Source organism: Capra hircus, chromosome 5 (assembly GCF_001704415.2).
Source record: "Capra hircus breed San Clemente chromosome 5, ASM170441v1, whole genome shotgun sequence".
In the NCBI taxonomy this organism is placed as follows: Eukaryota; Metazoa; Chordata; class Mammalia; order Artiodactyla; family Bovidae; genus Capra; species Capra hircus.
The window spans coordinates 53,854,093-53,867,121 of record NC_030812.1 but is presented as its reverse complement, the minus strand read 5'-3'; the positions used below and the strand labels follow the sequence as shown (position 1 = coordinate 53,867,121).

Below are 13,029 nucleotides of genomic sequence, written 5' to 3'. Positions count from 1 at the left end.
CCCTATTACCCTGGATTATTGTCTGTAGCATATAAATCTGACCAGACCTCTGAGGGAAGGTGGGACTCTCATACCTTCTTGCACCCCAAAGCATCTCCCATGCAGGAGGACATGTGATGACATGGTACCACATCTCAGGCAGCATCAGGTTCTGAAGCCCAGGGCAGGGTGGATGGGGTGGGTGTGTCGGGGGCGGGGGAATCATCTATGATTGATATACCCCTGAACCCTTATCCAAGTGATCCAATCCAATCCACAAACAACATATGCTCATGCATGTGTGTGCCAACTCGCTTGGGTCACGTCCACCTCTTTGTGACCTGATGGACTGTAGCCTGTCAGGCTCCCCTGTACATTTCATTTATTCAAGAATATTCCAGGCAAGAATACTGGAGTAGGTTGCCATGGCCTTCTCCAGGGGATCTTCCTGACCCAGATATTGAACCTGTGCCTCTTACATCTCCTGCACTGGCAAGCAGGTCCTAGCATCACCACCGTGTGCTCAGTTGCGTTCAACTCTTTATGACCCCAAGGACTGCAGCCTGCAAGGCTCCTCTGTCCATGGAATCTTCCAGGCAAGAATATTGGAATGGGTTGCCATTTCCTACTGCAGGGGATCATCCCAACCCAGGGATCAAAATCCCTTCTCCTGTGTCTCCTACATTGCAGGTGGATTCTTCACCACTGAGCCACTGGGGAAGCCCTTGAACCACTAGCAAAGGTATTTTTATGCAGACATGTATCCTGTGTCTCAATAATTCCCTTTGGTGTTTGGATAGATCAATTTTGTGTTTTGTGGTTTTGTATTCTGAATTTTTACTTCAAGCCATGATGAAATAGTTCATTCACATGCATTTCAGGCCCAACAGGCTAGAAAACATCTCTATTTCTAAAGACCAAAGTCATCCTCCATGGGCTGAGACAGACAAACTGAGAAAGACAAACAGAAAGGGAGCTTTTATCTACTGCACACTTTCATTTCACACACACTCCAGGACATGTGATCACCACTTAAGATTGGTGAGTTGAATCCTTTGGCTACTTAAATTCTCTTGTGTTTTTCTTTCCTTTAATCATTATTACTGTGGTTGTTATCAATTATTTTATTCATTGCCAAGCATGCATAACTGAACATCAGTAAGATACAGGTACTCTTTATCTCCACTGTAAATTTTTAGCCTTTGCTATGGACTACTATGAATACTACTAAGTATAGGTGCTGTTCCATAAATACTCCCTAATTCAATTCATATATTAATTAAACACTGATTGTATGCCATGGGGGATTCCCAGGTGGCCCTAGTGGTAAAGAACCTGCCTGCCTATGCAGAAAACATAAGAGAGGCAGATTCGATCCCTAGGTTGGAAAGATCCTCTGGAGGAGGGCATGGCAACCCACTCCAGGATTCTTGCCTGGAGAATCCCCATGGACAGGAGCCTGGCAGACTCCAATCCATACGGTCGCAAAGAGTCAGACACTACTGAAGCGACTGAGCACGCATGTGTGCATGTATGTATGTATGTATGTATGCCATAAAACCTGCATTAAGCACTAGGGAAAATAAGAGTCAACCCCAGAGGCATCATGATAGAGGAGGAAAATAAGACAAAATCATTTTATGGCCATGTCACAGGTGAATATACAAGGCAAGAAGGGACTGGAACAGGACAGGGGAGGCTTAAGGACAGGGCCCCTTCTTCCCCCCATATACCACTCAGGACACTTCTCATGACTCCCTCCCTCACCTGCAGGCTCTGAACCAAGTGTTACCTTCCCAGAGAGCCGCTCCCTTCAATCCCATTTAAAACTGTAAACCCCCCTCCTTGTCTACCACACACACTCCTTTACATCCTCTCTCCCCAGCACTTAGCATCTTCTGGCCACTGCCATTTTCTACACTAGAGTCTGAGTGATATCTTCCAACGGCAAAATTGATCATCTCACTTTTCTTTAAATCTCTTCAATGGCAGTCCATCATCCATAGATCACACATGTGAGGTCCCACTGGCAACGTGATCAATATTTATGATAACCTCCCTAGAAGGATGATACTGTCATCTCTGGGAAAATGACAGGTTATGAAGAAAAGGATGGACTTCAGAGAAATGATCCACTTTTGAGATGATAATGAGAAAAGGCTTGTTTGGTCATGATAAGCTGACTCTATCAGTAATTCAGAAATATTTATGTAATAGCAGAGTCTCAGCAAGGTAGATGTCTTAAATGGATCTACTTGGGCCCCACCAAAAAGCATTAACCTAGGTACATCTTTGACATTCCCTGACTTAAATCTTTTCAGGTCTTAAGATACCAGGCAAAGCATCTGCATTTTGGACAGTAACATATAAACCATCAATCAAGATAAGACCCAACTAGCTCTACTGAATGACCAATAAGGCCTCTTTGGTTCAACAGTAATGCTACATAACTTACAGATTCAAATCTGCCCTAACTTAGGCCACAGGTTTCAAAAATGTCCAATGTGCGACTTCCCGGGCAGTCCAGTAGTTAAGACTGCCACAACTTCCAGTGCAAGGGGCCTGGGTTTGATCTTTGATAGGCGAACTAATAAGATCTCCCATGTCTGCTCCCCCCAAAAAGAGAAAAACAAAAACATCCAATGCTTGGACAGCTTATGCCACATGACAAGAAGCCAGAAGAACTATTACATCTGATAAAATCACCTTGCTTATGCCAGGTCAACAGTTTTAGTACAGAATATGCTCATTCCAAAAATTTATTCCATTTCTTCCCTTAAAGTATACCATCCTGCCATGTGTGGCTAGGAAATGAGGAAAAGCAAACAGAACACAAACCACATTTTGCTCCTAGCATGTCAGACTTTGAACTAGTGCTTTGTGGGATTCAGAGGAAAGCAAGCCTATTCAGGTCTCTCACATCCTGAAAGTTTGCTAATATGGTGATGAGCTTTGCTAGAGGGGAAGCTCAGTGCTCATCCACCCATCATCCCAAGATGCTGGCATTTTACCAGGCTTCCTTGACATTACCAGAACTGGTCCCTGGCTGAAATCATCTCTGGCCAAGGGGTGACAGTTGACCCAATATTAGCTGCTGGCTCTTGTGGCTGAGAGAAGAGGAGGCTCTTACCAGGCAGAGTCTTCCCTGCGTCCAACCTCCCCAGCTAGGAGGAGCCCCCACCACACAGAGCAGCGAGTGTATGGGCACTGACATTGAACCTCAGGCTCAGGCTTCCCTGGTGGTCCAGCGGTTAAAAGTCTGCCTGCCAATGCAGGAGACATGGTTCAATTCCTGGTCAGTGAAGATCCCACGTGCCATGGGGCAACTAAGACCACGTGCCACAACTAATGAAGTCTGAACACTCTAGAGCTCGAAGCCACAAGGAGAAGCCTGAGCACCACCAAGGGAGTAGTCCCTGCTCCCTGCAATTAGACAAAGCCCACGTGCAGCAGCAGAGACCGAGTGAAGCCCAAAAATAAATAAATAAAAATTTTAAAAATCTTATGCTCAAGACTACAATTGAGTTTTTTTTTTTAACACATCTTCAAATTATTTAACTTGTACAAATTACCCAGAAAAATGTCTTCCCTCACAAAATGTTTCTTTAAAAATCTGAACAGAAGTTAAACAGTTTGGGGACCTACTGAAAAGATATGGGATTTAATGGTGGTGCCATAGCAAATTTCCAATCTGAGCCACATTATGCAGTTTAACAATTTTCTTTTTTTGAAATTTCAGAAATGTATTTAAGTACTGACTTTCAGCTCTGGTTATTTTTCAAGTGCATCTATATAAACTAAAACAGTCTACCCTATGCCAGACAGAAATTAACAGTGCTTTAGAAACAATGACTGTGTATTACAAAAAAAAAAAAAAAAAGCCTACAGAAGAAAACAAAACATTTATAGAGGAGAACAGCCAGGAAAGTAAATTTTTCAAGACACTTCATAAGTATAAAAACAATTTTTACTATGCACATTGAATTAGCAGGCCCATGAGGTAAATTACTCTTTACAGAGTCTATGTAATCTAGGTAATAAACAGGATCTACCATTTTATTGGAGAAACAAAGCAACCCCTGGTTAGATGCACTACAACAAATTAAGGGAAAAGAAAGTGAGATTATTCAAATTCAGGAAAGATTACTCAGCATTCACTAAGGTGAAAGGCAAACAAAACAGAGAAGAGCTCAAATATTGAAGGTTTCTAATTTTCCAGATGTCATTTCAGTTTTCTAATTACAAAATTATAGCTTTAAAATGTAAAACCACCAGGTTATTTACTTCTGATAGAACTTTCTAATTTCCTTACAAGTTCTTTCGCTTTCAACTCTATACCATGCCCAAATGAATACTGTTTTTTCCTCAACCCACCCAGATTCTAAAACCCCACTGCAGACCCTCTCAACCATGAAGCATGCAACGACCCTCAAGACCCTTTCAACATGCTGACAGGATCTGCCAATACACAGGGCAAGGACAGCGGGGCAAAGAAGTGTCATTCCCTGGGGTTTAAATAGGCCCCCTTGGTCAAATGAGAACAGCAAAAGATATTAAAGACACCAAAAGCAGTGCTCCATTCAGACTCCAACATTTTAAGCAATTGGGAAAGACAAAACCGGTATGTACGCTAGCATAAAAATCTTTCTTTAAATTCAGTGTTTATTTGTCAAATACCAACTTTTTTTTTTTATTCCTCTCTGTTTCTGATCTTTGGAAAAACCACATCAGTATCAAATGTCACTCAGTTCTTATTCAAACAGAGGAAAGCAGACACAGCGGCTGCACCCGTGACTTAGCTGACCTGGGCTCTCAGTAAAAACAAACCTCTATAAATCACCAGATGTAAGCAATTGGGTAGTGATCACTTTAATTAATTGAACAGCTTTCCCGAAATTTACTGTATAATTTCAACCCTCCCAACACCTTTCCCAGATGCAACTAACAATGGTGTTTTTTTCCCTTAAGTTGTTTAAAGAAGGAAAACATTTTTAACTTCAGTGGCTTAAATGTATTTTTAAATTAATCAAGATGGATGTGGTAAACTACTTCATTTCAGAAATCAAACCATGCTCCTTCGAAATGACTTTAAAGGCTGAAAGTCAAAATTATTCTAAAACATCTCCAATGTGTAAGTATAAACACATCATGACCTAATAATACAGAAAAATGTAACACAATTTTAATCTTATTTGAAAACTCAGATATGCAAAAAGACATGCAATGATATTTCTAACTTAATCACCTATTGAATTTTAACTGTATAAAGTGGATAGTTTGATTTGATGTTTCTCAACTTGATTTCCACTGCAGGTGCCACACATAAAAGAGGATACCCCAATGCTTTCAACTCCATTTCTCCTCCCCAAATAGCTTATTCTCCACAGAACTATATAATGCTGGATCTATAGATCCCATGCCAACCATTGAGCGATACCAGAGTTTAAGTCCTAGACTACCATAATCAAACACACATCTCTGGCGTGTGAAGGTGGCTTCTCTGAATCTTGGAGGTCACAGCAGCGAAGGATAGCAATGTATAAAGCATCCTTGCTACAATGATACTCAAAATTTAGGAGTGAGAGAAAGAGAGAGAGGGGCTGGGAAACAAGTTAACCAGTTTAAAGGAAGCATATTGTGCTTGTAAGATCTGTAGTCTAACCCATATGAAACTGCTCCCCACGGTCCATGCAAACATACATGTGAAATCCTTCTAATATCCACTTACAAGGAGAGAAGCGTAATGTTTGCTGTAATTGGTCCTAAATTTGGAATGGTCTCCAGTTCATTGTTGTTCAGTTTCCTATAAATGCCAGAGAGAGAAAGAGAGAAAGAGAAGCTGATTACACAATCTGTATTCCATAAAGGTGAAAACATTATAAATTCATTGAAAGATCCCTCTCCCAAGTTAAAGGTTTTAAATATTGGGTTGGCCAAAAAGTTCACTCCAGTTTTTCTGTAAGATGGTATGGAAAAACCCGAATGAACTTTTTGGTCAACCCAATAATTATCGTAACCCAAATACCCTTTACAATCAAATACTGTGATGGGTAATATATTTGATTCAAACCTCAAACAGGAAAGAGCTGAACTCACACTTCTCGAAGGCTGTGAAGGTGGCTCAAGGAACTTGCCTTGATGAAAGACAATCTGTTGTGACTTAAGTCCCTGTTGGGGCGGGGGGAACAAAAATAAAATTGTAAGTAGTTTCCAAAAATCACTAACAGTGCTTAATGATGTGCAAGACAGAGTGGATTTATGAACTCTCTCAATTGGTCTATCCTGTGCATAAACTAAAGGGCAAAATCCAAAATACAAACTCTGAGGACAAAATTGGTTTAGGAGACTGGCAGATTCAAATGCTCCAAGCCCGCAAATGTTTTAGGAGATGGTTTTTGGCCCAGGGTGAACAGATCTTTGTGAACTAGCTGTTTTGCCTCACCCTCCCCACCCCCTGCCATCTCCTCACTTCCAACTTGATATGAAGTCATAGCTTATGAAAAGTGGCTAATTAGGCAGGTTGCTGAAACTAAAATGTCTAAAGAAACCTTTTTATTATCGTAAAACTAAGTATCAAAGTCCTTATTACAGTCAAAGAAAGTAAAAATTGCTTTTCATACATGTTTCCCTGGTTTTAGGCACTGAGTTATTTAAAGTACTGGGGTGTGAGAGTGTGTTGAGGGTAGGAAACAACCCAACTTCTGTGTGTGTATGTGTGTGTGCGTGTATTGCGAGGGTAAAAACAACCCAACCTTTGCTTTCCTGAATTTCCCCAAATCTAAATATCTCAATATAATGTGTAATTTAAAGTACATCAACCACCTAACACAGTGAAGCAGACTGTTCAGTTCAGTTGCTCAGTCATGGCCGACTCTTTGCGACCCCATGAATCGCAGCACACCAGGCCTCCCTGTCCATCACCATCTCCTGGAGTTCACTCAGACTCACGTCCATCGAGTCAGTGATGCCATCCAGCCATCTCATCTTCGGTTGTCCCCTTCTCCTCCTGCCCCCAATCCCTCCCAGCATCATCAGAACCCGTGATCAGGTTTCTCTTCAATCATTAAAATAAAACTGCTTCTAACTCAGAGATTCCTTATAACTTAGTAACATTTCTACAGGACATCAGTATTTAAAAGAAAGCAAAACCAAACTCCTACATGTTCAGTGTTCTAGGACAGGCCATCAGCTCAGCATTCAAGAGTCAAAGTGCGAAACAAAATCTGGCAAAATACTTACTTGGTAATACTGACTATGTGCCTTCAAACTGGTCTAAAGAAAATGACAGGGCTGAACATCTACTGAAGGCCAGCCTGACAAACAGGATGGGCGAAAGCTCTCCCACTGAAATATGTGTATCCAATCCTACCAGATTAATTTCTTCAGTGTTTAAAAGTGAAGATTTTTAAATAACCCAAGTTAGAGATAACCAAACTTGACTGGAGAAGAGCAAGAACCATGTGCTATATACATAAGTATGCCACTCCCCCTGCCTGTCCCCTGCCAAAAAAAAAAAAAAGGCAGAGAAATCACATTCAGAGAAGCCCAGTGTTACTCTGCGTACATTCATTAACTAACAATTAGAAATCAGAGATCCTTTTTCAGTCTTTGCATTTTTTGTTTTGAGAATAAACCTGGATCTATTTCACCTAAAAGGAAAAAAAGAGTAATTTTTTTTTGCAAAGGTTTTATTTGAAACATGTTTGCCCAAAGACCTACCGGACAGTAACAGACATGAGTAGATTCGTTCTGGTAGAGTTATAACATGAAGGAAAAAAAAAAAAAAACCTGGCACAGTCTTTAAACTATAAAAGTCCTGCAATTACAACCACTGCCGTGCATGCTCCCCACGCTGGAGCCAGACACTTTCCCTCACAGCCCAGCTCGAGTCCATCTGGAGTTCATCAAGGAAACCGTGAGTCCAACGACTCACATTCGGATTCAGACAAAAACCTGTGTGCTTTTAGCACCACAGACAGTCACAGATTTCCCACGGGCTTTAAAAAAAACAACCAAGGAAAAGAGGCCTTCACCTGGGAGGTAGCCTGAATCAACAGAAAGGCTCATTTGGACTCACTTAACTAAAGAACGTTGCACTCAGCCTATTGGGCTGCATCCCTATTGTTCAGAGGAAAGGGGGCACCCATCTGGCATTTCCAGCTCACACAGGTGATTTCCTTTCTAATGAGAAAAACACAAAAATTCCACTCTTTCATTTTTCTCAGGGCCACGCTGTGAGAAAAATAAAAGTTAAAAAAAGATGGAATGCTTCAACTTTTTTTCCTCCTCACCAGTAGTGGGATGAAATCTCCAACAAAAGACCTTTAAAATGAGAAACTGTCTTCAGAGAACACATGCTGGGGACCCCTCATTTCTGATCCATAAGCAGGAGCAGGCAGCCTGAAACAGTTCAGTTACTGCAACATACTTCCATTCCTGAGTTTTGCGTACTATTAAAACCACAGTATATGTGGGAGAGAAAAAGAAGTGACTGAAGTGACTCTTATTGCTAATAAATACTTGAAGCCTTGAAACTTTTAATGCACTTAATTTTAGGTTTCATACGGCTTATGTTTCAGAAATGATCCAAGGATGTCACATTTTTGTAAATCTTCCCTTGTATTGTTTTTTATGGCTAGATCACTAAAAATACCACTAAAAACAGATTCAACTTATACAATGTCAATGTTTTCTGAAATCCCGTTACAGTCAGTAAGGCAGGCAGATTCTTTGTTTTTAGAGTTCCAGTAATGAACATCCTCCCCAGGAAACCTTTTCTAAAAAAACTTTTTGTAATGAGGTTAATAAATGGGAAAGGTGGTGAGGCAGAGAGGTGTTAACTATTTACCCAAAACTCAGCTGCCCAAACACTTGAAAACCAAACTCTACACAGGAGAGAGAAGTCTCTCTTCTTGCATATTAGAAAGCGGGTAAATATATATGAAAATAATTCATTGACAACATTTGGTCCCAGCTCTCATTTTCTTCCTTTTAGCATTTGGAAATCTGACTTCCAAGTCAAATTTTAAAATGCAAATCCGGCACAGCTTCTTAATCAACCCCACTGGGGCCTGTAGAGCTGCTAATTCAGCAGAAATCCGGAAAGCTGAAAAACAAAAAGCCAGGGCTGTAGCTGTTTTAAGACACTGATCCAAAGTGACTCATAAATCAACCAGCTATGTTCAAGTTTTCGTCTGGAAAATACAGAAAAACAGCTGTGAAAACCAGAAGGACTATTACCCCCCAACCCCAGGCCCAGTTCTGGTACGGACCAGAGGATTTATAACAGGCAGACACTAAAGAAGTCGCACCAGCAAAGTACCTTCCAGACTTTTTTTTTTTTTTTTTGGCCTGAGCTCAGCTAACGCAAACCTTTCTGTTGTGATAAGACAAATAATTCTGAAATTCCAGTGAGGTTTTAAAACTACTTGAAGCTCTTACTGACAACTGGGCAAGTTTTCCCTCCCTTGCCTAAGTAAACATATTCTAACTAGCCCTCCTCTTTGGGTTCAGAACTCCTTGCAAGCACACAGTCTAGATGTAAACTCAAGTCTGCCTTTAAAGAGAGTTGTAAGGGATGCTTCAAATAGTGACCGTTTTAAGAGCCACTTTCATTAAAGTATTAGAAGTTCCTTTTTTTTAAAAAAGAGAACTGTGATATTATTATTTTACAGCTCAAACAATTCAACTTTTCACCCATGGGATTCTTATGGCCCTAAATCACAAGTGAATAAAGTGGAAAAAATACATACACACATGTGTATTAAAGAGATTACATTTTTAACTTGCCAATTGAACAAATGAAACAAAAGCTATGCACCAAACTTTTTCTGAAGAACGCTCTCATGAAATATTTCTAAGGCAAACTTTGACTTTCTTAATTACCTGAGGAAAAGGAAGTTAAGATGTGGGGAAGAACAACATGCATTTTGTTACGTATTTCTAAACTCGGGGCCAGTCTACCGGAAAGCTTTTCTAATTAAGTAAACTTTAAGCAGCAGCTATCTTATGCCTCCTGTTCCAAACACCAAATAACAGAGAAGTTAAAGCTCAATTCTATGCATTTTTCTGCTCATTTCAAAGGTGGAGAGAGGAGACCTCTAGAGCTTTAGGCACAAACAAAAGAAACATTTACAATAAAGAACCTGGACCACATGGTTTGGTGACAACTATAAAGTTGGTTAAAAGTCACACATGTACAAGAATGACAGAGCGACAGTGAGTGATCAGGGTGGGGCTTCCGACAACAGACCTAGCGCTTATTTGCACAAGTGGAACTTATTTTCACATACATTCAAGGAATGTGGACTTGTATTGAGACAATTTACTGCTGGCGGAAATGTAATTAAAAATTGTGCTAACCAAATAAACTGTAATTTGTTTTTAGTGTGCCACCAAATTATCTGGAAAACAAAATCCTAATTAGGTCAACTACTTTTAAGACAATGTTTAAATAGGTATCAAGCCCCTTTTGGTTTAACTCAACTTCTAATCAAGAGCACTACAGTTTTTTTTTTTTTAAGACGTCCAATTTTTTAAAAAGACATTCACACAAAAATATATTGCACGCCGGCATGATCCGACAGGTCACTTAACTCGGGAAACGACTGAAAGTTAGAGCACGTGAATGATCTGAGCCCTTCTAAACACACCCCAGGAAGCACTATGTTCATTCTTCCTCAACCCTCTATTATTTATAAGTGTTCACCTCCAGTCATTCAAATGTTCAGTTCCACATGTTGTCAATAGAGCCATTCACATCTCATGAATAAGGCAGCATGACCTCCACAAGAGGCAATTGAACAGAATTAGCCACAACTAATTGAAAGTCTCCCTGTTTTAGGTTAAAGTCCTTATCTCCTTCTTCAATTGTAATAAAAACTACTAAACAAGACATCCCACGATAAGAGATTACATACCAATCTAAAACTCTCTAAATTTTTTTAAAAATTAAGCGACATCAACACAAAGCATATGCTTTCCCATAGTTGACAATTCTATATTCCACAAAAAAAGACTTCGGTGAGCATAGAGATTTAAAAACACAGTTTTTTAAACAACCTGTCCAAACTTTCTACCACTACTATTTGGAATGTTAGGATAGTTGATAAGTTTCAAAAGTTTCAAATCTCCACTACTACTCTGTTAGGCCCAAATCTGAGTGTTAACAATGGACTGCACTTTTGCTTTTTTTCAACAGGACAGCTACTTAAAAAGAAAGAAAGAAATACAAGTTTTGACTGTTAACATTTTGCACCAGTCCCCCAATTTTAACAAAACGAGGGCTGGGAGAGAACAAGGAGACAACATTTGGAAAAAATTAGCCTTTCCAACTAAACGACATTTTCTTCCTTGTTCTTTCACGCAGTTGGCAGTGATTTCAGGTTTTTCAGACTTCATACCTAGCATCCAAAATCTTGCATAACAGCACCCAGCGCTCTCTCCTAAACCGCCTGGTCGCGCTGAGAAACCACAGAAATCACGCCTTCGGTTCTGAAAAAAACTCTAGTTCCTTCCCTTCCATATCTATTGCTCAGTCTTGCCAACTTCTTACCGGAATGGGGATGTGCTACAGTTTGGTCGAAGAGGGGAATTTATGTAATTTACTAACGCGAAATTAAGCGAGGGTAAAGAACAACAAAATGATGTCTACCATTGCTTGGTTAAGGGCCATAACTGTTGAAAGGGCTTCCCAAACGAAAGAGCGCGCTCGATTACTAGTGTTGGGAACGCAAAAGGTGACTTGAACCTGTCAGAAACTATAGTGGAGCCGCAGGATCATACTCGTAAAGTGAGAACAGAGAAATCAGGGCGGCCGAAGGGTGTCAGCTCTCCCGCCCCGGACTGGCAAGGCGCGCATCTGAGCCCCCTAGGCGAGCTCCGCGCAGGACGCAGATTCTGCCCTCGGGAGTTGTCAGTGGCTCCGTCCCGTGGCCCAAGGGCGGCCGGGTGGGGCAGGCCAGGGCCCACCTGCGCGGTCCGCCAACCGCCGGGGGATGGAGAGGGACTGAGGCCCGGTCAGCTCCTTTTCCATCCCCGCGGGGCGCCGCTCGAGGCCTGGGCCAAGAGGAGGTGCCCCGGAAAAAGCTGCTGCGCGCCTAGCATCCTGGCCCCTAGCCTGCAGTCCCGAAACTCAAGCGGTTCCCCCTCCGCCCGTTGGAAGAATACTTACAGCCGAGCGATCCAGGACGGAAGCGGCTCGGGAAGGCGCGCCAGCCGCTGGCGACTGCAGTCCAGGAGGTCCCCGAGGCAGCGACACGGAGCCGGACACTGGTGCTCAGCGCCGACCCCAGAAGGCGGCCCCAGCGCCTCGAGGCCGCCGCCCTTGGCCGGGCCCGCGTGCCCCAGCACCTCGCACAGCAGCAGCCCCAGCGCCGCCGCGAGCGCGCGGAGCTTTGGCGCGCCCATAGTGGTCCCGCAGCTTCTCGCTCGGCCCGGGTCTCCGCAGGCGGTGCGCACTCGGGGTCCGGCACCAACTTCCAGCCGGGAGTGGACGCCCGGCGCTCGGGGCCGCGTGCGCGCGCCCCCCTCTCGCGCTCGCAGGTAAGCCCCTTTTTTCTCAGTCCAGACAGCAGAGCTCTTTCGTGCCCCGGGGCAGCGACAGGGAAACCGAAAACAACGGCCAGCTGTGGCAGAGTTGCAGTGGGAGCAGCGTCCGCGCGCCGAAGCCCTTCTTGCCCGCAAAAGAAACTTTTTCGCCTCCTCCTTTCAGCGGAGCGCCAAGTCGCCGTGCGCCGCAGCCGAGGGGCGGTGTTGCCCAGACTCGCGCGCGCCCATTGGCCAACCCGGCCTGTAGCCCTCGCGGCCACGTGACAATAACAAGGTTCCCGCCCCCGGCCGGAGCGCGGGAGAAAGTGGAGCTGAGATTGTAGGAAATTCGGAGTTATATTTTCCAGCCTCTCGGGCTACAAGTCTCCACTACGTCCTGGGAAACATATATCAAATGGTGCTGAAGAGAAAAAAGGAGTGAGCAAACAAGTGAGCACATTTTAGGCCAGCTTTCGGAGTAGGAGGTATTTCGGGGCACTTCAGGGGAGCAAAGTTAAGTTC

The 13,029-nt window shown here is 42.8% G+C and overlaps 1 protein-coding gene across 1 annotated transcript in view; it reads right to left on the bottom strand.

Moving 5' to 3' along the window:
• LRIG3 (leucine rich repeats and immunoglobulin like domains 3) overlaps positions 1-12,716 on the bottom strand; it is a 51,539-nt gene extending 38,823 nt beyond the window's left edge. Inside the window, exons 1-3 of the mRNA XM_018047999.1 lie at positions 12,152-12,716; positions 6,076-6,147; positions 5,708-5,782 (exon numbers count right to left, since the gene is read on the bottom strand). Of these exons, the coding sequence (XP_017903488.1) occupies positions 5,708-5,782; positions 6,076-6,147; positions 12,152-12,387 (383 nt within the window). The 5' untranslated portion in view covers positions 12,388-12,716. The remainder of the gene's footprint in view (positions 1-5,707; positions 5,783-6,075; positions 6,148-12,151) is intronic.